Source organism: Patiria miniata, unplaced genomic scaffold (genome assembly GCF_015706575.1).
Source record: "Patiria miniata isolate m_02_andy unplaced genomic scaffold, ASM1570657v1 HiC_scaffold_29, whole genome shotgun sequence".
NCBI lineage: Eukaryota > Metazoa > Echinodermata > Asteroidea > Valvatida > Asterinidae > Patiria > Patiria miniata.
This window is the reverse complement of record NW_024037068.1, coordinates 15,906,196-15,932,888: the sequence shown is the minus strand read 5'-3', so window position 1 is coordinate 15,932,888 and position 26,693 is coordinate 15,906,196. Positions and strand designations below refer to the sequence as shown.

Below are 26,693 nucleotides of genomic sequence, written 5' to 3'. Positions count from 1 at the left end.
TGTTACGTTTTCGGTGTTTATCATAATTTCAAGTGACAGATAACATGTGCTCGATAATCAATGGAATTTTAAACAAGTTGCACAAGCACTTAAGTAAAATTGAAAGAAAAAAATCATAGTTAGCACAGCTCGTTAAAATTTGCTTCAATTTGGTAAATTACATTCAAAAAGACAATTTAATGTCTGGTTTCAGGTAAAAAAGAAATAGTGTTAGGTCAATAAATAGGTAATGTTGATGATTGAAAATAATCAACGTTTAAAGAGTTTGGAGATATTCGAATGTTTAATGGAAAGGTGCTACCATGGGCGTCGCCGGGATTTTTTCGGGGGGGGGGCAAAGCAAATTTTCCCCTCAATTTATCCGTGCATTTTTCCCAGCGTATTCTCGATTTTTCATTTTTCGAGGGGGCCGCGAAATGTCCTCCCCCACCCATCCACCCCCACCCCTTTAACCAACAGCAATATTACCCCACACCTACCTTTTCTTCCTTTTTTTCTACTTTTTTGACCCCCCCCCCCCCCACGCCCATGGGTACTTCACCTATAAGAACGAACGATAAGTGACTATGCCATGATTTTTTAAGTTACTATCACAAATACATATTTCCTTTTTTGTATTATGACCTGTTTTCCCTGATTAACATATCTCCTAAACAGCCATATAGGAGGGCAGTGTTTGTGGTCTGCCAAGGTATGAGCTACCATATCCATGTATCTTGAATACACATTCGGCCGGATTCACTCCATTATTTATTGGCGTAACGATACAATCCTGCTTTGTCAGTCAGTCAATCCGTCAGTAAGAAAGGTACAAGGAGCTAGAAGACAGTAAGATGGCCCCCTGGTACCAGCAGGAAGATGTTACAGAAAATCTTGATGTTCTTCTTAAAAAAAAACAATATTGGTCCAAATTCCCAAGGTTAATCTCAACAGTCTAAGATTTATCGCCCAATATCGCTCCGAAGCACATTCCAATTTTCGAAAACTATTTCTAGAATTAAAGGAAACGTGTAATGACTTGTAATGACAAAACACACACCCATTTTTTGGCAATCTTTGACCCCCTTTTGTCCCCTATCCTCATTTATTGTGTTAATGCTATAACTTTTCAGCAACTGCTTTCAATGGTTTTGTATACAAATTTTAATCGTGGACTATCAGACAATTGTGGACGTATTGTTTTGTGCCTTAAACCCGGCCTTTTGTCCTACGCCCACGATTGCCGGTGTTTACATACCCAATAACTCTTGCAGTACACGGCACTCTTGATCTGAACACTGAACGGAAATATAAAATAATGTAGCAAGGACTGAAAAACAAATTTCATTCCACAGTTTATTATTTCAAAATTAGTGATCGGTGATATAAAAAGCTACACGTAAATAGTAACCCAACAGAGACGAATGAGACCCAGTCGCAAACAAATACATGTAGTGCATTCCAATGTGGTTTTGTAGCATAGGTAATGAATCACAAAATGACTGCATTTTCCAGCTGTTAGAGGCTTTCAAACTGTCAAAAAAATGTACCATATCGAAACGACATAAATAACAACAGAGTGTGACGGAATATAATAAAAGAAAAAAAATATTTCAAACTTTCATAATTATTAATACGGATTGTTACTCAAGTTGTACTACTCTGCTGTACGTCGGTATTTCTTCTTTCGACAAGAATGTAGTCCAGTCCATTACAAGTCCCGCACGTCCATCACAAGTCCTTCAATCCAAATTCAACTCACAAGCTATTCAAATGAGCTTTGACAAAGGCATTCCTTTATTTGTTACTGGTCATCATGCATCCAGTGTGTTTTGTGACTTGACTTGCATTTTCGTGAATGGCTCATGAATTACTTGTGATTGAACTTATGATGGACTTGTGATTGACTACTTTCGACAACTACAAACACTAAGAATGCAGTAGAAAGTGCGAAGGGTTTATCGAGACCTATAGCCTCGTCTCCACCTTCGGGAGATTTCTTCAAGGTCACCGGATTAGAAGACTCTGACTCATTATTGGTATAATATTTTATTCATGTAAACAATAATATCCAATAATATGAAGCTGAAGTTTAGAGAATTTCTACTCGTTTTCGACAACAAAGCATCAAAAAATAATTATTCTTGAACCACCAACGAAGTCGACGGTGTTGAGGGCGCTGTTGCAAAATGTCAAATAGGGCCCAGCACTGACTTGACAAACTGTCGTTGTTCAGCAGGTATGGCCGACATAATAGGAGGGCGCTGTTGATTTGGGTAAAGTCTTTTCATAGACAGTCTTTTTGTACTTACCAAAACCAAATAGCGCCATCTGCTGTCGGCCATATCTCAAATAGGCTAATTGCGATGTAAGAACTGACGATTCTATTTTGATCTTTTAGTTAGCCTTATAGTTTTATTTTCCAATCAGCTTCTTCAAAATTAGAGTAGACTTTCCACGCGTGTCAACATTCTTAGAGTTATATCTCCATAATATTATTAATGCGCCCTCATTCGGCCGATTAGATTGTTCGTATATCAGAGCAAATAATAAACATACACATTGGTTCACGGGGCACATACTTTAAAATGGCTTTCAATTCAGTTTCAATTCAATATCTTGCAGAATTAATTACATCAAACGTTACAAATGTGTGACTGCTGCCACAAAGTGACCACAAAGCTGGACTTTTGAAGATATGTATATTTCTCGATGCTGCAAAACAAGAGCTTTCTAATAATAAAAACAACATTAAGGGGTACTGAGTTCAGTAGTGTAATATAAACTGCCAACTAATTTGAAGTTTTAAAAGTATTTTTGGAGAAAATGGCATTTAAAAAATCCCGCTTTTGTACTACACTGAATTGATTTTCATCTGTAAACCACAAATCGACACCACTTTCAATTTTGGCTTTGCCCCGCTGTTTTTGAAATTACAATTTCGGACTTTAAGCTACTTTTGTGGTGACAGGTTACACACGGAATTATGTTACTGGCAGCAAATTGCTGCTTGTTGAACAATAAAACAGACTTAAAACACGAATACCAATAATGTTAAAAGTTAAAATTACACACAACTTGACTGCAACCATCAGAAGGTGTTTCGACTGCGTTGCGAGGAAACAGACGTTGACACTATCTGAAAGGAACGCTGCCCTTGTAACCTCTTTGACGAGCTGCAAAGGAAAAGAAAAAAAGATAATAACTCACTCAGTTTGATTCGAAAATGACAAAGTTACGACTTTAAGCTATAGTCCATCATTTGCAGCTATCCGAAAAGTAACTGGCGTAATTATTGTTGAAAAAACATACTTAGTTGAAAGATAGTAAGGGAACTAAACTCCCTGTGAAATTATTCTTTCTGGGAAGCTGTCATTTTGAAGTAATCAACGAAAGAAGGCATTTCCAACGGTGATTCTTAAGAAGCACCGTAGGAAAATTTAAATTAGTAGTTCGTTTTGTTATTCAGCGCAGCGCGCGCAAGTATTGGAACGACGCACACGCGCGCGCGGTTGTTATAATTCGTCGGATCAGTGCGCGACGTCGCGTATAGCTGCAATTCAAAACATGATTCAGTAACTTTTGATTTGAAATTGAGATCTTAGAATGCTGGTTTTTCTCGGAATGTACAGCTGAAGCTTAGCTGAAACTTCATCAGGTTAGTTGTTAAGTATCCTTCATTAGAGTTTGAACTCTTTTGTTGCTTCAAACGAACAAAATGCACAAATTACAAATGATGGACTATAGCTTTAAATTAAAAAACTATAAGGACCATTGGCATTGAAAGCCCGAACAAGGTGAACTGAAAAGACGCGAGAGCAAATCACGGGGCACGGTATAGACCTTTGTCATGCTACCACCATCTTCAGTCATGTTCCCTGTATCCAATAACATTGTCTAAATGATAATGGTTTTTGTGCAAAAAGGAACCATACAGCCTTGCTATGGTTACGTTGATTTGAATGGGGGAAAATCAAGATGGCCGCCACATGATAATGTCTTATTGACCTTTATGCACGAGGTCCGAGGTTTACATCCAATCCTTGCCAGCGCAAACCTCAAGGCACGCTGATGACATTTAGGCATGACATTTTGTCTCGTTAGGTTGCAGACCAGTGAATAATGTATTTATCTTAATAAAGGGTTATGTGGCCTCTGCACTTCAATTTGTATTGCAATTAAGGGTCGTAGCTCAGCAGCAGTCTTTGATTTTGCATTTCTGAGAAAATTGGGTGAAATTTGAAGGCAAAACCCTCCATTTTGCATTGGAGTGGAGGAAGCGTTATGTTTGAAATCGGCGATAGAATTTATGACTGCTTTATGGGTGATCATCCAATTTAGGGAATATTCACCCAATCGTCATCAGTTAACAACCCCAACAAAATTGAACGGAAAGTAAAAGAGGGAAATCAATCTTCTATGTTTTGAACACAAGAGTAATTGTGAGCATTTTCGCTATTTCAGAAGTTGTGTTGTGCATCAATGGTGTCTATTGGAAGTTATATACTGGTCTACATCAAATTGCAGCGACATGAGTTAGTGGCTGTTGATAACGAACGAGCTTTGCGTCGTACAATATACAAATATTAAATGCTTCGAGTGGTGTAGTAAAACTAGCCTCCCGAGGTGATCCATGGACATTCTATTTTCCCAAGGCGAAGCCGAGGGCAAATAGAATGCTCCATGGATCACCGAGGGAGGCTAGTTTTACTTCACCACGAGATAAAGCATTCAATATTTGTTTTATAACACTTCACCCACAGATTCTGCTTGGTTATAATATTTTTAATTATTTAAATCTGAACACAGTTGAAATAAACTTCAATTTCAATACAAAATCGGTGGAAAATGTATTTCTCTCTTCCAAACTACCCCTTCGCGAAATGTTTGAACCCAACTACTCTGTGGCGCGCTCTCTTTGGAACAAAACGCGCTGCGTGCAACGCGCAACGCGCACACCAGCATGCATTTGCACACAAATGCCGCGCCGTGGAAATAGTACTTTGGTTGCTAATGATATAGTACTTTGGTTGCTACGGGTATAGTACTTTTGGCCGTGCACAGAGAGATAGCAAAAATACAAAGTATCATGTGACTCGCTCTCGGCCAATCAAGACAAAGAATCTGCGGGTGAGGTGTTATAATACTTACACATGCAGTAGTATCTCTCCTCTTCGAACTTCCCGTACTTGTTGTCACATCGGCACAGGACGTTCGTCAGCCAATGGCGGCATCCTGAGATGGAAACAAAACAGTGCAGAATGCTCAGGTTTCTAACAACTAAAAAGAAACTGAATCCTATTTCTCTGTACTAATTTGTACACCAGAGTTGAGGTTTATGCAAGTCTAAATCGCAAGTCACAGTCAGTCAGTGAGTGAGTTGGGTACATAGAGGGCAAAGGGTTTCCGTGCACAAGTACCCCCTCAACGGTAAGTAAGGGAGAGTCGGGGAAGACCACTTGGTGAGCCAATCGCACGCATTGCTGAAGACCGTCACGCAAAGACGCCATGGCCTTGTGCACATTTAGAATAAAGTTATAAATAAAGACTAATAGTCGTGCGTACTTCGCGCTTTACGCATGCAAGGCAGTCCCGTTCGTAAACAAGTGGGTAAAAAAGGCGCCCTCTCTTGTTCGCGCACGTCAAAAATCCATATTTATATTACTTGACCGTTTTGTCGACCTCTGCTTGTGTAGCAACACATATACTTTAGACTAGCAGGTTGCGAGAAAGACGGGAATTTGTTTGTTTTTTGTTTTGTTTTTCTTGGAAATATTTCCCCCAAAAAAATGAGGACGGACGCGTGATGGCGCTGTTCATTGAGGCCATGTGGTCGGCTTTTAAATAAGAATCTTTCCGAGCTTTGTCCTTTATTTAAATGTAAAGCAATCGCTTAGGGTGAATGTCAAAGATTCGATATCCAAATGCTGAACAAAATGAAAGAACATCTTTCTTCTAGTTTTCCATTCACGTGCTCAAAATAAACTTCAACTGATTTACATAATATCAATCATTAACAGAGCACCATACGCGGCGCGGGTTCTTTGAAGAGAAGTAGAGTAATAAAATGACATTCGTTCCATTAAAACATATTTCAGGGGAAACCATTCAATTAATTTAAAAAGAATCAACTCGGCTTTAGAGCGGCACTTTCAGGTGTAAAGTCAATCGCCTCGGCCCATTACAAAGTCATCAATCATCGTGAACGAATTAAGCTACCGGCTCGACAACGGATCTGTCACCGGTAACAACGTACGAGTAATAGCTAGGTGGACTGAAGGTGGATCATGCCGCTCGAAACCGGCTCAATTTTTGCAGGGAAGCTATTTCCTGTTAGAATAAGGCCTAATGGGCAACTGTGAAAACTAGGGCTGATGAGAGCTCTCTCCATTAAGTGTATTTCGGGGAATGAATCAAATCAACACAGTGAAAAATTATTGCCGTCTGTTCAGAGATTGAGTGAGGACAAAGCAATTACACGGGAACAGCCTTCGGCTAAAACGAAAACTAGATTCTGGAATGATAAATTTTTTTGTTGGAGCCGAGAAATTAAATATTTTCGGTTTTGGGTTTGCCTTGAATTAGAGATTGAGATGTTTTATTTCAATGTATTTGACAATCTGACAAAATATAATAAAAAAATCATAAAGAAGAGATGGATAAACTATGAATTTCGTAGTTCTGTTAATGAAAGTGTTTGGGATTAGTTGGATTCAAAATTATATGAAATTAATTTTCAGTTTTAATGTGTTTTTTTGTTTTTCATTACCAAAAGATATAAATGCAGTGCCAAGATCTGCCGATTGTTGTTCAGTTTTTTTCTTCAGTGAGCCCGTAGCAATAAGACTGAGACAGTATAAGGCCTTAACAGGCAGAACTTATTAGCTCACAAATTAGCGACCCACCGAATTTTATTACATGCACATGCTGGTGCAAGTGAGGTCTGAAATTTGGACTCTACAAAATACGGAAACCTTGGTTGCACTGCGCAGGCCTAGGTGATGATAATTAGGACAGTGACAGGTCACGTGTGAGGGTTAGAATCCTTATAAGGTAAAAGAGACCAGATTTCATATGAGTCTGAATTTCATATGACACCGGGATAACAGCGGCGCACCAAGGATTTGGCTTTGGAGGGGGCTCACAATTTTTATTTAATTCGTTTAAGTTTAAATTTTTCAAAAAATGTTGCCCTTTTTGGGGGGGTTGGGGGTTGGGGGCGGACTTTCTTTTTGACGTTGGTGGCGCCACTTCCAACCCTATTATACTACTCGAATATATGCCACATACATATCACCAAGCGCAAATCGTGTTACAAAAAAGCAAAAAAAAACAAAAAAAATGACAACCTCTTTTGGGGAAGCTCAAGCCCCCCAAGCCCCCCCCCCCCCCCACACACACACACACCCTTGGTTGCGCCACGTATTCGAGTAAAGATTTACAGAGTGAGTCAGAATGATCTGTGCTGGAATTTACTACCTTAAGGAGACATGCACACAATAGGAAACAAAAGATTGTATACGTCTCCGCAAGAACATTTCTATAGATGAATACGTCTCCACAAGAATTTCACGAAATAGATATATGGATTTTACTCATAAACTAGGAATTTCCAAGGTAGGTTGATCCGTCGCAAATGGAAGAGTTTTAGAAAAGGGATATTTAGTCCAAATTTCAGCCCAGGAAATTAATTCTGGTTAAAATAAGAGCATTTTGAAACTTTAATTTCAAACACGAAAACTTTACTACACGAGAACAAAGAAATGTCTCCACAGGAATACAAATTCCAGAATCGGTGGACCCAAATTAATGCAGTACGCAATTTCAATAAATATGTTTAACCATGGAACCGTGGTCAGAGTGTTTTTCAGCGTGAGTTCCAGTGCTTTTATTCAAAATGGTACAACGGATATACGTGAAACGTTCACCAAATATGTCCAAAGTACCAGCCTATAACATATCTTATTTGTACTTGTTTTATGCACTGCACTAATTTGGCTCCAGACATTCTGATTCTACTACCAACGACTGAAACTTTAGTGACCAGACGTTTCAGAGTGAAATTCGTTCAATCGAAAAGATCGAGTTTTCACTCCAGATTCCACGGGATTGAACTTTCTTCCAGAGTCTTTTATTCTAAACCTAGAATGTTTTTCACTCTAAATTGTCTGCTCCTTAGTTTCACTCTTTGTAAATAAGAGAGTTTGTTTGTTTGTTTGTTTGTTTGTTTTAATATTATAGCTTTGTAAACTTACTTGGGAACGACCTTTTGTCCATCTCCATGAGTTCTTCGTATCTATCGTTGTCCCGTTTCTCCATCTCTTGCTCCAAAGCTTCAAAATCCAGATCGTCGTCGAGCTCGTAGAAGGCGGTTGCTAACGAGAATACCATGGCAACGGCGAGGAGTATGAGGAGTGCCCTGGACGCCATGTTGAATATTGCTTGATTTCTGAAAATGTAACCAGAAACAAATTGTCCTCGTTCATTTATGGGGAATATATCGATATTTTAAATATGGTAGTTATTAAGACAAACATATAGTATGCAGAAATATATAGTATGCGCATTAATGTGATAAACATAAATAAAGGTTGACTTTTTGGAAACCAAATTCTGCAAAATTCATAGCAAGCAAAAATTGTATAAAAGCATCTACTGCTTGTGAAACTCTGCCGCTCACAGCAATCCGACATCGACATATTCCACCACCCTGTATAGCTACAATCCCGGCCAAAATGGTTGGGAAACGTCACAATATGCATCCCCCAGTCTCCCGCTCCCCTGGTCCACGCCCTCCCTCTCCACATCTAATACAGGGTACATACATTCAGACAATCCCGGCCAAAATGGTTGGGACACGTCCAGACAATGAGTATACCCTCCCCCGGTCCCCCGGTCCCCTGGTCCCCTGGTCACCCCGCTCCCCCGGTCAATGTTGTTATCTCGCGCTTGAGCACAGACCGCACAATGAGCGATAACAATTGCCGGGGGCCGGGGGTGATGGCCCAGCGAGTTTTGGCCAGGATTGTAGCTTTAAAGCTATAGTCCATCATTTGCAGCTATCCGAAAAGTAACTGGCGTAATTATTTTTGAAAAACATACTTGGTTGAAAGATAATAAGGGGACTAAACGCCCTGTGAAATTATTCTTTCTGGCAAGCTGTCCTTTTGAAGTAATCAACGAAAGAAGGCCTTTCCAACGGTGCTTCTTAAGACGCACCGTAGGAAAATTTAAGTTAGTAGTTCGTTTTGTTATTCGGCGAAGCGCGCGCAAGCATTGGCACGACGCACACGCGCGCGCAGTTGCTATAATTCGTCGGATCAGTGCGCGACATCGCGTAACTGCAGTCGGCTCAGTGTGAACGCGTCTCGGACGCTGAATTCAGGCCCAATTCAAAACATGATTCAGCAACTTTTGATTTGAAATTGAGATCCTAGAATGCTGTTTTTCTCGGAATATACAGCTGAAGCTAAGCTGAAACTTCATCAGGTTAGTTGTTCAATACCCTTCTTTAGATTTTGAGCACTTTTGTTGCTTCAAACGAACAAAATGCACAAATTACAAATGATGGACTATAGCTTTAAGTCATCGATCATCAATCCCCACAGTGTTCTCTTTCAGTAATCGTTGAGCTTAATCTTGCCCTGCAGCCCGTCATTTTGCCTCTTGGTCTTGATTACTAATACTTTCCCTTGTGATATTTTTAGCTTCATTCGATCTGTTTGTTAATATATTTGTTGATTACTTTTGTATTGTTTGATTTTAATTTATCCATCCTTTTATTGGCGCTTTCGATGTAGCTGTTGTACTAAAGAAATATCGTATCTCGGCAAGAGGTCAGTCATGTACTCACCAACTGCTTTCACCCCATCCCACTTTAGCATATATCACTATTTTTATTCGATTAACGAAGATGACCCAAGAACCCTTGAAATGTAATTCAATTAAAAAAAAAAAAAAAAAAGAATCAAATTTAGGACTGTTTCATTCTGAGTTTACATTTAAATTCATAACTTGCATTACACGGCACAATAAACGAAATTCCTCCTGGGACTATTCGCATGAAAAGAGCGATTTCTATTTTGAAATTATTTGTCTTTGTGACAGCGAGACATAAACTAGGAACGTCAGTGGTAGCTGTGGGATGAAAACCATTGGGAATTTATTCAAACCGGGAAAATATCGAAATCAATTTAGTTAATGCTTCAGGTATAACTCATCGTCTGTATCCTCGATTTCGTCTTAGTTTCATCTGTAGGCCTATCCATTGGGTCCGTAAACCTGGATCGCTGTTACGTTTATAACAAAAGCCACTTCATCTTTTGACAATTTTGCACTGCGTCTTTTGATTGGTGTGACAATCGTGTCCCATGGGTACGCGCCGCGGGCGGGAACGATCGCTTCGCCGCCCACCGCCTGACAAGACAACAAATTGGGGATGTTTCGATGATCCATCAAATTTGCTGGCGTGATGATTAGACGTAGACTGGCTTCACCAGTCCCTGGGCGATTTATGACTGGAAACTCATGGGAAATATGGCTCGATACCTGTCCAGCTTGACAAGTGATTCATTGTTATCATTTATATTATGTTAACCATGGAAATTGATGTGAAGTTTTAATATCAATCTATGAGATTTTGTTGCAAATTCTGTTTTACGAAGTTGTCTTTCATTACTGTTATTATCTCAGGTACTTTCTAGCCTTTACTTTTACAAGGCGTATACTTAAATTGTACAAGATTTTCCAAATACTCTTTGGCATATCTTACCACATAAGATGAGATGTGACAAAGAATTTTTAAAAAAACTGTACTACAGGTTTTTTTTTTCAATATTGAAATGGCATAGTGGAGCATTATCATAATTGAGAGGCACTGCCGAATAAAACGAAATTCCCTGTAGGTCTCTGCCCGGTATTATTACATAGAACAATTCATTTCATACCGTGCAGCCTTCAGCAATTACTTCAAGTATGCCATGGTACTTCGTCAAGGAGTTCCTTTCCATGATCCAAATCACTTGTTCATGGCAGTGATGCAAGGATTCTCTGGTAATCTGCTTAAGAGCTTACTACCTGTCATATCACGTTCTTTTCCCTCGTGTCCAATGGTTTAATATCTAGATTGCATTGCCGCATCATAAAATCTGTTGACCTGGAATCTCTGAGCAATGTGTGTGATGCTTAAAGGTACAGTCCATCATTTGTAATTTTTGCATTTTGTTCGTGAAGCAACAAACGTGCTCAAAATCTATAGAAGGGTGCTGAACAACTAACCTGATGAACTTTCAGCTCAGCTTCAGCTGTATATTCCGAGAAAAACAGCATTCTAGGATCTCAATTTCAAATCAAAAGTTGCTGAATCATGTTTTGAATTGGGCCTGAATTCAGCGTCCGAGACGCGTTCTCACTGAGCCGACTGCAGTTACGCGATGTCGCGCACTGATCCGACGAATTATAGCAACCGCGCGCGCGTGTGCGTCGTGTCAACGCTTGCATATAAAAAACGAACTAACAGAAATTTTCAACGTTCGTTTATTTCTTCAAAATGACAGCATGCCAGAGAGAATAATTTCACAGGGAGTTTAGTCCCCTTACTATCTTTCAACCAAAGTATGTTTATCAACAATAATTACGTCAGTTACTTTATGGATAGCTGCAAATGATGGACTGTAGCTTTAAAGGCAATAAGAATTAAAGTGGTATAATAACCCGAAAACGGACCTTCCTTGCCGCTTTAATGCGAAAGCGAACTTGCTCAAGGTACAGAAACGACAGGTACCATAATACCTGAGGAAATTGTTTTGTCTGAAATTATATCATGTGGAAGAAATCAATCCTGGGAAGGTGGTTTCAAAAACGTGTGGCCGCGTCACATATTGGACACTTTCGAACATTTGACATTTGTCATAGTTACTGTGAAGATTGCCAATCAAGTGGGACTTGGAAGTCCGGTACACCAACCGGTTAAATACAATTATGCTCAGGGTACCGATTTGAGGACTGTACCCACGACAGGGTGTAATCCAAATTATTAAACGGCAAAATTTGAGTCAGGAGTGCTAGCAACAGAATTCGCTTACACAAGACCAAAGGTGCGTTCATGCTTTCTCTGTCTTCTTAACCCGGGTTATTTTGACCATCTCTCAGCCGTGATTCCGCCCCCCCCCCCCTAAGATCTCGGCCATCGAGTGACGTAAATTGTGTTGTGTTCTGTGTACACGACGTATGTGGGAAAGTTCAGTTTTCACGGCGCTTAGCGCCGGAACAATTTTGGTCTGATTTTTATGTTTTTGGTATCAAAAGTTGCGCAAGGCTCGAGGCTAAAAAGCCGTAACAGCTCGGGTCGCAAAAAAAAAATCAAGGCTATCGCGGACAAGTTGAGGGGAGGGGGCAGATTCCGCCCCCGGCCCTTTTATGGTTAAAATGAACAATTTCCAACACACGACATATCCATTCGAAAACAGCGAAAATGTTATGAAGCTTTTAAGAATATTAACAGTATAACAGCTTTTTCTCAACCCTTTTTTTTGTTTTTATTGTATTCCTAAGTTATGTTCAATTATATAACAGCCGATAAAATTAATTTTGGGCAGCCAGGAGAATGCAGGATGCGTGTTATTAATTCTGCATTCTACATATGATTTTCAACAATGTTGTTGCTCAAAACGAAAACAATCCACAAAAGCAAACGATCCTAGGTATATCATTCAAATAAGTTGCAGCAGAATAAATTGGCTCTCGGAACCGGAAAGGTACAACTATTAAATGACATTTCAGCAAATAACCTAACAGCTTCTTCATTTTCATGTTTGACCCTAAAAAGGCCGGGGGAATCCGCCTTCCCCCCTCAAATTTTTCCCGCGATAGCCTTGAAAAAAATCGTTTTGCGACCCGAGCTGTAATGACTTTTTAGCCTCGAGCCTTGCGCATATTTTGATACCAAAAACATACAAATAGGACCATAAAAAATTTCCGGCGCTACGCGCCATGAAACTCAGCTTTCCATATACGTAGTGTACACAGAGCACAATTACCATTCGTGAATATGAATAAATAATTAGCCATAATTCCAAAGCCCTTTGACCTATAGTCATGAAATTTCTTGGGTATGTTTATGATGAGTTGCTCTATGCATGTACCGAGATTCAAAAAAATTCGTCACTCGATGGCCGAGATCTTAGGCCCCCCCCCCCCCGGCTGAGAGATGGTCAAAATAACCCCGCCCTTTTAGGATTAATGAGATTCAAGACAAGCAGAGTTGTTGTTGTAAGTTATCGCAAGTCAACACAAGGCAATCACTGACTGTCTTTGACGAGTCAATCAGAACTTTCAGAAGTCAATCATGAGCTAACTTACGAAGATTAACTATGACAAAGCAACGCTTTGTTACGGCCAGTTATCAATAGCTTTCCACACGGCTTGGGACTTTTATGAAAACTTGCCTACAAAGTGTTGTAAGTCACTTGTAACATCGCAAGTCAAGTGACTCAAGTCAAAATGTATTCAAATGAACCGTGACAATCATATTTAAATGTCACTGTCATTCCAACTGATCTAGTCCTTTGGTCAAAGCTTATTCCAGATTATCCAGACTCGATCCGAAAAACCGTAAACAAAGAAAACACTGGGGAAACACTTACCAATTAAAAACTACCCTTTGGATCTAAATGACCAAACGGTTACTTAGGTAGCTTACTGTTATTCGTGAACAGTGACTTAAAATGGCTTGTATAAAAACAGTAACATCACAAAGAAAGAGATAACACAAAATTAGACTTTGGAGGCGTTGTTTGCAATTATGCATTCATGAATATAGGAATTCCAAATTGACACTGAACCCTTTTTGTTGCCTTTTGTTAAGAGGATTAAAAATAATCAAAGGTCTTCAATTCGTAACACTCATTGAAGTAAATTCATGGGAGAATTGTTCATAACATTCTTACCTGTTATCAAAGTGCTTGATCTCTTGCCGTCGTTACGAAGGTGAGTCTGGTCAACTGGTGGCGCGCAACCCTTTTATACGCTACCCGTGTCAGCTCGGTCCAACGGTGATCCCTTTCTCTTCCTACTCGTACTCCCACAGGGTATAAACACGTAATCCTAACCGACGCACTTGGCTTCCCTGGAATTATCTAGAAATATATATTGGCGAAGCTAAGGAAGAAATCAACCCACAAACAGCGACAGAGGGCCCACGCTACGGCCGGAATATTGCGATGCAATGGTCCAATCAATGCGGTTTTTGACCCGCAATGGGCCTACACAGTAAACCAACGCGCATTGTACTAGCGCGCGCAAACGACTTTCGAGTAATTAAATGGCGCTGGCGGTACTGCCGCTGAACTAATAAGTGTACGAGGTTAATAACCACTCAGGCAGGTCTAATGTGGGGAAATTAGAGTTTGTACCGATTTGTCGAAGACAACGAGGCTCGAGTAGCCGTCTTTGTTGTTAAATTACGTCATTATTATTTGACATAAATCACGCTTAATTATCGGTGTGCAAAGCTGGCAGCAACGGGTTGAAAAGCCATTTGCTTAAGTTCAAAGACCTGCGCGAGCTTTGGTGTGAGAGGGAGGATTTACTGGGGAAATCATAACACCTTTCTTGTATCCCTAAAGTGCAATCCAAATAACACATGGGGTATTAAAGGTAATGACCTCACAAAAGCAAAGAAAGGTCACTTAATATTGTCACTGTTTTGTTCTTGTTGATACACCTGTATTCAGTGTAGCTCAGAGATTACCATCGGGCGTCTAAATAAATGAGTGGGGGAAAATGAGTTTGTCTTTATTGCGGGGACGCTAGTCAGACCAGATATCTCACCACAATCTACAATGAAGAGACATAACAAGCCTGGTCCAGATTGTAGCAGATCCCACCCTAGCAGAGCCCACACAATAGAGGAGTTTCAGCACTGAAACCGAGGGCATCAGTGATGTATTTTATTGAGAGGATTTAAAACAAGAAAAGGTCCTCAATTCAAAAGATGGCTTAGCACTGAGAGCCTCGGTTACAATGCTAAGATGTTTTTGAAATGTTTTTATGTGGTTGAAAATCCACAGAGTAAGCTTTCATTTGGTATGTGATAAAGCTCCATAGCCCCTCTCATTCTGGAGATATGACGTATTGCATATTATTTCTCTTGAGTTTGAATTACGCAACTTAGAAAACAGGCTTTGAAATAGCTGGCTATTATATATCTATCAACCAACATGTTTCTGAAATTCGTCTATTATATTCAATTGATTCGGAACTTCCATTCACAAGTATCTTCCTATACGATGGCACTGCCCGGTCTTACAAGTGACAGTCAGTGAGTCAGCCAGTCCGTATGTCAGTCAGGGGTCTACCCGATGTTCCCCTATACCTATGCCCCCCCCCCCAAATCCTCAGGGTTAGATGGTTAGGGTAGGGTTAGGGTTGGGGAACATAGGTATTGGGAATTGGGGAACATAGGTATGCACCCATTATTCAGTGAGGTATATAGAGGACTATAAGCTGTCCCTTGGTACTTGGTTAGTTTCCTCCTGAAACATCCTCTAGGGATCTTTACTAGGAGGTCACGGGAAGGTGTCGGCATCTATGTGTCGGTCACGATGTGGTTATAATAGTTGTCCTTAAATGTCCTGGGGGGAAATGAGTTCTTGAATGCAGTTGAGGATGTTTGTACTATGTTGAATTGGCTGTTGGCCCCGCTGTGGGACAAGCTATTAGGTACAGAGCTGACATCCGGCGGAAACATCTAAGATTCACTCAAACTGAACCACACTTTTTCATGTCAAATAAGTGCACAAAACCAAGTTGGAGGCACTTCCGAACCGCTACGTCGATCAAGTGCACGAATTGTTGTTACAATTTTTTAAACGGGACCGGTAAGCGGTTGTCATCCTTTTTCGACGAAAGCAATATGTGTGGTGGTATGAAACACTAAGGACGTAATCAGGATGGACAAGGAACATTAACAGCTTATAATGTTTCCTGGTCATGCACGAAATCCCGTGAATTTTAAAAACAACGATTTTGTGTTGACAGTGGGTGGCGCTGTCAGAAGACGTACTTAGTGCTGACGTAAAAGTGTTCAAAATGTCAAGTTATTTACGGCACTCTGCAGATGTCTTGCACGTCAACTGTACTTGTACAGAGGTTGGCTGGTACTCCTACGAGATACAACCGTGTTTACTTGAAAACTACTCGAGGGGAACCATCTACGTGCCAAGCGTGCGACAACGCGCAGGCAATCGGCTTGGGCTGGCCACGCATGCGCACGCACCACTGGACCGTGGTCGCCATTTTTTTAATCATGACACTGACCCGTAATTAAAGAACAAAAATTAGTGATTGATTTGTAATCGGCTTCCCCTGGCGCGGACCACGCTTCGTAAAATTTTATGCCCCGTGACGATTCCGACGTTGCCAGTTATTACTGTCTTTGTTCGGAGTTTATGAATGGTGAAATTTCAGGAGAGGATTTCAGGCACCAAATCACAAAAAGACGGCTCCGTTCAGGTGTGAGGAAGCTCCGTTGTGCTTTGATGACAGAGACTCGGAATTATATTCTTTCAGAGAGTCGCTCAGTCTTGTAGTTTTAAGTGAGCTTTGGAAATAACTTTTTGGGAAGGTTGCAGAGGTTGTGTCCTGGCGCCGTTCTGCCACGGCGTGTTTTTTCTTCAGTCACTGAGTTCTTTATTTTGAATGTAGACCTAAGTAATGTTTCATTAATAAATAAACCATTATTTTGCATTTATTCAACGGAAATCTGACAAATGCAATGGAGAAAAATTGTGCCCTGGCATCCTCCCCTCTCCTCCCTTTCTCACCAAAACCGTTTGTTTGTATTATGCTACTGTCATTTATAAGATGATATAAATCAATATCAGGTGCTGCCCTTCACTGACGTATAAACACTGTATACTCAGTGTGTTACCCAAGTGAAAGTTGGAAAAATTCACTCTGGTGGTACTCGAAGCCACGACCTAATGCTTTCCAGTGCAGACGTTTTACCACTCGACCACCGAGCTTGCGGGATCAGTTGGCTGGTTCGAATCTGATGTACATGTATAAACCGCGGGTACCGCCATTAAACTTTTCATATGGTGAAATCAGCGTCGGGGTGATGTAAATCAATATTAGATTTTACCCTTTTTTTCATTTTTCACTCGGAGAGGTAACAAACTGAGTATACAGTGTTTATACGTCGGTGAAGGGAAAACCTCATATTGATATGTTACTCCCGTTATTTATTTTCAAAAAGTGGCAATGTTGCACAATTATCATGAAAATTTGATATGCCTTCGTCTCAGTCGTTAATCTACCTTATTATTTGCCCCATTCTCTGAACATCATTGTAGTAATACTAGTCTTCTTTGTTTTTCTTACGATGCAAGCTTGTCCAATTTCAAGTTGGGCTCTCGTAGAATACTGGCTCCTTGTTTTCTCAAGGAGTTTCAGCCCATGTATCCTGCTTACATTTAGGCTAGTATTATGGTCCCAGACCATTTGGATCTAAGAGGTCTATTTGTGGTCATCTGAGTAATGTTTGTGGGTTAATGTGAGATTGAAACTAGTCTAATCTACAATGACAGTCAGTCAACGAGTCAGTGAGTCGGTCACTATGATAAGTGCAAACAGGACAGCAGGCTTTCCCTCAAATAGTTGGGCCAGGGTGTGGCTTAATTCATCACCCGTATTCATGATTCGCATTCGCTAGTATTATCTGGTTTCATTTTTGTTCAAGTTATTTTTTGTGGATCCCAGATAGCCACCGTACCTATATATCTTTGTACCTAAATCTCGTTGTACTACCTATATCTCGTTGGTCGTATCTCGCTGACTGATTGACTCATAAACTAACTGTCACTTGAGAAGTACAGGTTTTTAATGTCCTACTTTTCCCCTTCTGATTGTGTTGATAATCAATGAGCAATCTCCTACCCAGGACCTCCACTTCCCCTCACTATAAATAAATGACCAGCTGAATTTATTTTCATTCGGTTCTGGAAGACTTGACACCCGACTGTCTCGTGGGAAGAAGCGATACACCAGACCCGCACGGACATATTAATTAGTTCGTGTGTTGGTGCGTATGCATAGGCACTGATGGTTCGACTTACTCGTGACTAAGCCAACACAATGTAGACCTACGTGAGTAGAGTGGTATAGCTACTTGAACTTGTATGAAGTGTGATGGTTGATAAAACGAGGGTTGTTGGTTCTTCCGGTTTCTGAGCTCCATCGGAGCATTAACGAAGTTTTTTTTCTTTCCTTGGTAAGATCCAAAAATTCCATCTTATAAAAGATCCCAGACTTAACTTTTTCGTCAGAAAAAAATCACCCAAAGTCCCAGGCGCAAGGAATGGTTAAAGAAAAGAAACAAAAAATTAAAAATAGTAATTTTCTAAAGAAAGCATTTTGAAATTGATGTATTTGTTCAAATTTCTAGACACGGAGTAAGGGAGGGAGTTTGAAAAATGTCAACATAAAATGGTATGTATACATTTCTCGTGACATGTGATACCAGTGGCATAGCCAAAGGGTGCCTGGGGGGCCAAATTCCAAGTGCCTCTCCAAGTCCCCCCCCCCCTTGCAAAATACAAAAACGAAATTTGTCGCTTGCCAAGGAAGTGTCTTTTGAAATTTTTGAGGATATGAACAGAAGAGGAATGTAGGTGACTACTCGATTTTAATCCCCTTCATTCCCTCAACCCTACAGCTTTATGAAATGTTAGTAAACCTATACGAAAAACAGAGCGCCCTCTAGTGTCAAATGATCGTTGAATAAGTACATCTTGCACAATTTCAAGTCTTCACGAAAGACAGTGGGCCTCTTATAGGGGGTTTGCTATGGCGTGCAAATTTAACATTTAATCTATTTTTAATGGAGAAATATTACAAACAAGTATATATCTACTTCAAATATAGAGATGTCTCTATTTCATTGGGGCGATTTTTCCATTCAAAAAGTAATTATCCCTAAAAGCAGTCTTGAAACCTATCGCCATTCTAAAAAATTATCAATCCACTCCATTGCAAAAAAAACAAGTTTGGGTTCTGGGTTCTAAGTTAATCTCCAAATTTCGAAGAAATACAAGAACAAGGACCAATTCAAAGTTTACATTGCTGCAAATCTTCAAGCGCAAGGACAAAAAACTCCATAGTAACATTCAAGGAAAAACTGAGTACAGAGGGCGGTTTTGGGCTGTCCCTCTATTATGATGCATGGGCGAGAGTGGGAATTGAAGGCGAACTCATCAACCGTGTAGCACGCACGCGATGAGACCCATTTAAGCCACGCCGCGCCACGCTTCGTTAACCACGGGCGTGGGTCGGCATTATTTGTGGTACCGAGCGCGAAACAACATTCAATTAAAATGGATCCTAATTACGAAAGAATTTCCTAAGAGCAGACCCGTTCCCCCCACGTTCTGACTTGGATACGGTTTACCGATTTCAACTCCGAAAAAATTACGATAAAAATGCAATAATGAGGTAATGTAATATGCTGTTATTCCGGAAGGAACAACGGCTTCCCGCTTTTTTTTTATTTGTTACCAAAACTGTACAAATTCTGCGTTTTCACCACAGATAATCAATCAAGATGATGTCTTTATCCGGTGTGGGATTACAAACGCCAAGGGAAATCAAGAACGAATTCCCCGTGGCCATTACAAGATGAAGACATCGTTGGCCGTATATAAAATGCCAGTCATTTTTAATGCGCCGCGATCATTTCTGATATCTTACCAGCGGTAGGTGCTTGGGGTACGCGCAACCTGAAGCAGAGCAACAGTTCAAGTAAGTTGATCTTTTAAAATCTTTCTTAATGGTAATTGCTTTTTTTACTTGCCGTTTTCACTGTGTGATTTCGGCCCAGTCTCTTGTCTCATGGCTGGGATTGACGCTGTTTCTAGTATGCTTGAACTCAGATCATTATTAAGGGGGAAAGTACGGAACATGTAAGGAATTCCAAAACGAGGCAGAGCAAGAATTATGCCGGTCACAGAATTCCAGTGTCAAATGTTTTATTTCTATACCTATCCCATTGACTGACTCACTGAGCTCTTGTCACTTGACACTTAGACTGGAGGTAGGCAAGGGAACATAGCCGGGCAGTGCTATTGTATAGGATTACCCCGTCAACCAATGGATGGCCTAAATTCTCCCCAATATGTAGACCAGATGCATGATATTGTGTTGGGTCATTCTCCCTGTTTTATAATTACCACATTGGTAAAATTTTGTGATTATTTCTTAACATTTTCTGCCCTGTTAATGATCCAAAACAGATTCATTCAAAATAGACGCCCGTCCGAACAATCCAGAATTCTTAGCCGTGTGTTCAAATGATACGAAGGGTGAATAAAATCTTCCTGTAATTTATTGATGTCATTACCGATTAAAACTTGTGTTTCCTGTTTCAAAAAAATAAGTTAGAAGGCTTTTGGAAATTGTGGCTTCTTAATTATTTTCGCCAGTAGCATTCAGCAATTGCAGATATATTTCGTTTGATTTTTTAACACAGATGGATCACAAAATAACTTTGTTAGCTTGTTTCGTCGTCATGGCAATTCTCTTAGCGCCCTCTACAGCCAAGGAGAATTCAGCAGACGCATTGAAAGAATACCTTAACATTTCAATGGGTAGGAGTGTAGACAAACGTGGAACCGGGAACCAGCGGTTTAAAGGTAAGACCTTTTTGAGATTCTGTTTAAATAGGTGTTAGAGGAATGTACACATCTGTTAACCTTGTTTTACAGGCTTGCAGTGATTTCTAGATGCCTCCCATTTACCGTCAAAGTGCAAACAAAAGAAAAAAAAACATTTGAGAGCAACCGTTGGGTGAACTGTGTCTTGAACCTGTACGAAACCCCAATAACCCCAGCGCTAATATTGATGTCATACGTCATCGTAAAACCCATCTCCTGGCACCCTGCGGTACTTCGCGGAACGCGTGGGTGCTGCTAACCAGCGATGGAACCAACCCTCCGTAGGCTGGTTCCGGTCTGTCGGCTGACCCGGTGTGGTATCTTACGAATATAAAGCCCAAAACCAGTGGCCGAATTGAAGTCTCCGTGATAGTTTAATACGCGCCGTCAGATCAGAGAAACATCAAGAATTTATATTTTCATTTTTCCATCCGCGACGTTTCCTGAGCTGAAATTGCACCTATTTAGTAGGAAGTACTTACATTAGGAGGTTATCCTAAACTTCAGTTCGGCCACTGGTTTCGGGCCATATATATATATATAAGATCCTTACTCAAAATACAATGAGACGTGACATACCTACAATGTTGATTGATATTTCAGGAAATTTGAGCTATTCATCCATTTACAAGATTGCCAATCTGCTGTAACTTTGCGCGAGTCACTCGTTCACCGCAAACACTACTTACGCCGCCAGGCTATGTTTGTTGGCTTCATATGCCTCGCTTTGGTTTTCAAGATGGCGAACCCTGATCAAGGTCTATTGCTGTGCCTCTTTTGCCATTCGATTTTGTTCTAAAACTAGCCCATAAATCACTGCTGAAAACAAAGCTCAAGAGTAATCATCATGAAACTAACATCAACGCACCTTAATACACACTGAAAAAGTGCGATTTGGTTCAGGCATTTTGGGGCTCAGTTACTCAAGGCTGCTTTTTAAATTGTGAACTTTGACCCGTTATATTTGCAGCCTGTAGGCATCCTCTGTACGGCAGAGCATTCAACTGCCGATGTGACGTCACGAAAAGTGCTCGCGATCCACGGTACATGCGGTGTGTCATGCCCGATTCCGAAGTCTAAAAAGGTAACTCGCAATCAGCTTACTTTTGATAAAAAAAAATTGGTCCAAAGTCGTAGCCTTTCAAACCTTTGAGATTGTTTTCAACACCTTGTTTTCAACATCTTTAAATATTGGATAATATCTACATCATAACGTTGATACTTTGTAACTCTGATGCAGAATATGTATCAAGAAACGTTCTTTGTTTTACATTCTTCCCCAAACAGGATAATGCGAGTGGCACCTGAAAGTTTCTACGCTACCGTTTTCTCAGCTTCAATAAAATGATGTCGCGCTGATTTTTAAATCAGATTTTCTAAATAAAAGCCCTTTGAAATCAACTTTATAAAGGCTTTTGCTTGGATATTTCCACACGCAGCTCCTTATACTTCCGTCCATTACAATAACTCATGGACGGATCTCTGGTTATAATGTAGTCTGCCTAACGTGGTGCACTTCGACGTTGTTTTTTTATGCAGTGTTGTCAACCTCTTTGTTGACAAACTTTGTATTCATTCAGTAATAAATACTGGTATTTTTACCATAAAAAATGCTTGCTTTTTAACCTTTGTGAACAATTTTAGCGTCATGAAATTTAGTCTGGAATTCAAACATTTTGGCGTCTGAAAATGGAGCTCATAATTGGCCAAGAGTTTCATAACGTGGCGCACTTGAACAAATCTCAAAATACGTTCCAACTTAACATTTAAGAATTTCCTTTAAGTTGACATATTCTGATGAACCATTATTATTTTCACTCTTATACTCTACTACAAGTTTGTCGGACATTTTTTTCTTATTTTTGGGCGCATTTTTCAAGGGTTCATTGGGCACTTCAAACTAAAACCGGAAAATCACGCCAAAATTAATTTCTGTGTTAACTTTAAACGGGTGGGTAAACTCAAGATTTATGAACGGGAATGCTTGGAGCTTGATGAGATTTTTACTTACTGTGAAATTTGAGGTAAAACATTTGCTCTAGCTTGGCACTAAAGGACGAGAAATCAAAGTGCGCCACGTTAAGGGGCCGCGCCACGTTAAGGGGCATCAACAGTTTTATAAAGAGAAATCCGTCCTTGTTTTTTCCTTGTTTTGAGAAATTGCAATTGTTTCAGCAAATGAGGGCGCTGGGGACGCATTTGCCTGGGTACAATGAATACATAATAATGTGTATTAAACCCTTTTTCGTTTTACTGAAATCTAAATGTTAAACAATGTAAAATCATATTGTAAAACGTTATTCCAACATGGAAACCTACATCAATAACCTGGGTTTCATGTCTGATTGTACCCGCCGGTCAAAATGACGTCTTTGTTGTGCCCCCTAAGTTCGCTAAAATTATGACTTTGTTATTTTGTGACTTGAGAACTTGCCAAGTACACCGCCCTTTGTTTTAAATAACTGCCTTAATAATTCGGTCTTATTGTTTAGATTTTAATGATTATAGAGATGAATATTTTGATAATCGAGATGATTTTTGATGGGGGTTTTACTAAGGTGAATAAAATGGAATTAGCATTATGGTCTATTCATCATATTTCAAAGTTGTAATTCTTAGGTAATGCCTAAGCTAAATGAAGCATGATGCAGCAAATATGGTTAACATTACTGAAAATGTGCAGGGGGTGTTTTTGTTAGGCTCATTTATTTAAAAATGGGAAGTGCTTCAGGGGCGGATCAAGGTTTTTTGCAGGGGGAGTTTTCATCAGTAAATCAATGCTGAAATGTAGACAGGTGTTTTGTCCAGACACTTGGCTCCGCAAAATCAATAGGTGGGTGTGGGGGGGGGGGGGGGGGGGGGCTCGTACCATACTTTCAATGGGGGCGCTTTTCAAATCCGACGATTATTAACACTATATTATAGGATAGTGTACAAATAAATCCAGCAGGCTCTGTCTGTATTTTGTGCACAGGCTTATATTAATACCAGTATAATCGTTTTTGTGTGTCAGAGCAGGGATGGGGGTAGCATTATTTTTGTATGAATTTCTATGGGAACAAAACAAATTTTTAAAAGAGCTGGGGCTGGTATTTTTTTTAACCCTCCCCCCCCCCTCCGGATCCGCGCCTGTGCTTTTCAGAGCGAATTAAATTTGCTTTACAGTAAACCATTTAAAATCTCTGTGGTGACTTGTTTAAAGACTGGAGTCAGTTGTGTGTTGTTGTGACTAGGAACCCAGACCGTGTCAATTGTGCCGAAACTGTCCACTTCAAGTTGCCTTAATATGTCAATAAGTGGGCCCCTTTTTGTAACCACAACGCATCACGGTTTCCTGAAATTGGAAATTAATAAATTGTGCAATATATTGTAAGTTTATTCAGCGGTTTCGAGCGCGCTTGGGGTCTGTGTAGGTTAAGGGCCCCGAGGATTGTGCAGTTTAGACGGATGGTTAATTAGATACAAGTGGAAGTGTAGGGATGTTATTGCACTCCAAATAATCTCGTGTCGCATTTGACCAGAAATCCTGGTTTCAATACTTTTCAGGGTAAAAAAGGACATTTTCTGGGTCAAAATGACTTTTTTTCTATCATTTTCCGGGTCATTATTGACTCCGAAACCTGAGCAAAATTGTGATTTTCACCCGGAAAAGAGTCAGCTTACCGCTTTCGAGCGAATTAGCCTGTGTTTTGCAACTGCAGCGTCGGTTTACCTATGCATACCATTTCTTGTCACGGGAGGACATTGCTAACATAGGCAGATTTACAGATGTTCATCAACGCATGTTTTAGTGTCGCCAAAAAGCTCCGACCTTTATTGGAAAGCTGAAGTGTTAATGGGACCACATTGAATAATAGCAATGCGTGATGTAGGTAATTATTGCATTGGTTATTATTGGTACGATTCTATTTCAATCTAATGTGTCGTAAGGAAAAATATTTTAAAAATTCAAAATGGGAAACAAATTCACCGTTTCTATTTTAAAGTGGCGCAAAATTTAACTTTGAGCTTTGTTGCGGTGAACAATGAGTTCAACAAGTCTACAAAGTCGGTCCTCGTTTTTCAGCTTTAAACGAAGTTTTTGTTTGGAGTCTATAGTTTAAAGCCCAATATCATAATCCTCAAATCACTATTTCTACTTTGAGTCTGAGCACACCTGAGTTTCACAGAGTATGTATACGTATTCAACAGTGGACCTTGAACAATAGAGTAAAACAGGATTCACGATTGCGTGAATGTACACAGTTTAAAATCATGTAAAAGAAAACAATAGGGATTCTTGAACAGTTACCTTGAACAATCGAGGACAATCTGCTCCACAATTGTGTGTAGGTTGAAAGATAAAACTATGTTAAAAACCCATTGTGTTCCTTTCCAGGTGACCTCGAACAAAAGGAGATAATGAGAACCACGTTTAGTTGAAGGTCCTCTGTTTGAAATCATGTACAAAACTAATGAGGGTCTTCCAAAAAGTCTGAACAGTTGGACAATACGAGGTCCATAACTGAAGGTGCTACACCCTTGTTTATGTTTACAGAAATCAATTGTTCACGTATAGACACCAACAAACAAGCTACATATACAAAGACAAACGAACAGACATGTGACGAGTGTGGACATAATTATAACAGAACGTTAGCTCCGGTGTATCAAAACAAAATGTCCCGCAGTTGCAACCAACCAAGTGGCCACTTGTCAAATGAAATCAGCTCAGCCCACTCAACCAGTCAAAACACCGCCGACTGCGCAGGAAAAACAAAAACGTTAATACCATCTCAAGACGAAGGCGCGATCGTAACAGCGGAACAGGCGTGGGTATATCCAATTAACGCGTTCATATTGCGATATTGAAGCCAATAAAATTTATTGAGATTGACAGGCGAGGAAGGGTTGCTTACCAGCGTTGGGCTTGTTCATACTGGGTGAAAATATATCTTTATTCTCCCAAGAAAGGCAGTTTTGTATACTAAAGAAGACCCAAAACTGGCGGCGACGTCATGAGGGAGTATATTATTACAAGGACGGCAGAAGTGACAACATGCCTCGGACTTACTTGGAGAAAAGTTTTTCACCCAAAAAAGACAGTCCGTCATTAATACAACATAATTCGTTCATCATTATACTGAAAAGCATTAAGTTGCAGTGAATATTTTTATACTCTGCTCGAAGTTAATAAAAGCTAGATACTGAAGTACGTCTATATGTTTGCAAATAAAATCCTCACTTCAAATAAGCAAGCTATTATATAGACCCAAAATATGCCGCTAAATTGTTGATTTTGGCGGTTTTCAAAGCCTTTTCTTACACGTGCCTTTATAAAATAAATTTTTTAAAAAGGACAACTACTTTTTGCAAATTTCTGGTACACTGGAATTGCGTTGGTTTGTTGATATGCCCAGATGGTTTCTGAATGTCACCACAAACAAAAATGTAAGTGGGTAGTAGAATAAAATATAACTCATTTTAATTGAACTTGTGGGTCGGTAACTAAATAGCGTTCTACCACGCGTTAGACTGTCTTGATTAATTGATGCAATAACATGTCATTCAGCTATGTGGGAGTAACCATAGCACAGTGTAAGTGGGGTCGGAATTTATATGTGATTTTGTCGTCTGAATCTGACCTAAGAGTTTGTGCCCTTGAATTTAAACTATGATATTTTGTTGTACATGTATAGTAAATTATAATCTGACCACCATGCGACGGTGGTGACCCCCTCCCTCTTTTGTGTTTGTCATTGTGATCCCAGAATCTCAGGAATTCGTTTGAGATTTCGAGGGGGGGGGGGAGTGTTGGGTAACAATAATCTTGAGTATGTATACGGTACAAGAACACTGGGGGGACCCTCCGTCTCAAATTGTGCACGGTATACCCATCTTAATCTGATAACGAGGAACAAAAGTGATACTGTTGTCTTAATTACAAAAAAAAATTGCTTGTACACTAAAACAAAGGTTTTGTATTAAAAATAAAGAAATAATATACCATCACTGGTTGTTGTTAGA

The 26,693-nt window shown here is 39.9% G+C and overlaps 1 protein-coding gene and 1 long non-coding RNA gene across 2 annotated transcripts; one reads left to right on the top strand and one right to left on the bottom strand.

The window, feature by feature from the left end:
* Nucleotides 1–1,321: 1,321 nt before the first annotated feature.
* LOC119736263 lies at nucleotides 1,322–14,364 on the bottom strand. Its single transcript, XM_038210305.1, has 4 exons — nucleotides 13,926–14,364; nucleotides 8,235–8,428; nucleotides 5,131–5,214; nucleotides 1,322–3,155 (listed from the first exon to the last, which is right to left on the bottom strand). Exons 2-4 carry the CDS (start codon nucleotides 8,407–8,409, stop codon nucleotides 3,115–3,117), a joined length of 300 nt encoding a protein of 99 aa, XP_038066233.1. The 5' UTR covers nucleotides 8,410–8,428; nucleotides 13,926–14,364; the 3' UTR covers nucleotides 1,322–3,114.
* Nucleotides 14,365–19,706: 5,342 nt separating this feature from the next.
* Nucleotides 19,707–23,506, top strand: LOC119736112. Its single transcript, XR_005272275.1, has 4 exons — nucleotides 19,707–19,776; nucleotides 20,504–20,666; nucleotides 21,658–21,771; nucleotides 21,975–23,506. It is a non-coding gene; the product is annotated as an uncharacterized LOC119736112 (long non-coding RNA).
* The last annotated feature ends 3,187 nt before the right edge of the window (nucleotides 23,507–26,693 follow it).

Excerpts from the sequence above, each read along its gene's own strand:
- LOC119736263 (XM_038210305.1), bottom strand. The coding sequence starts at position 8,409 with ATGGCGTCCAGGGCACTCCTCATACTCCTCGCCGTTGCCATGGTATTC. Across the intron at positions 5,215-8,234 it reads GGACAAAAGGTCGTTCCCAA|GATGCCGCCATTGGCTGACG; the intron begins GTAAGTTTACAA and ends TTTCCATCTCAG. Across the intron at positions 3,156-5,130 it reads GGAGAGATACTACTGCATGT|CTCGTCAAAGAGGTTACAAG; the intron begins GTAAGTATTATA and ends TTTCCTTTGCAG.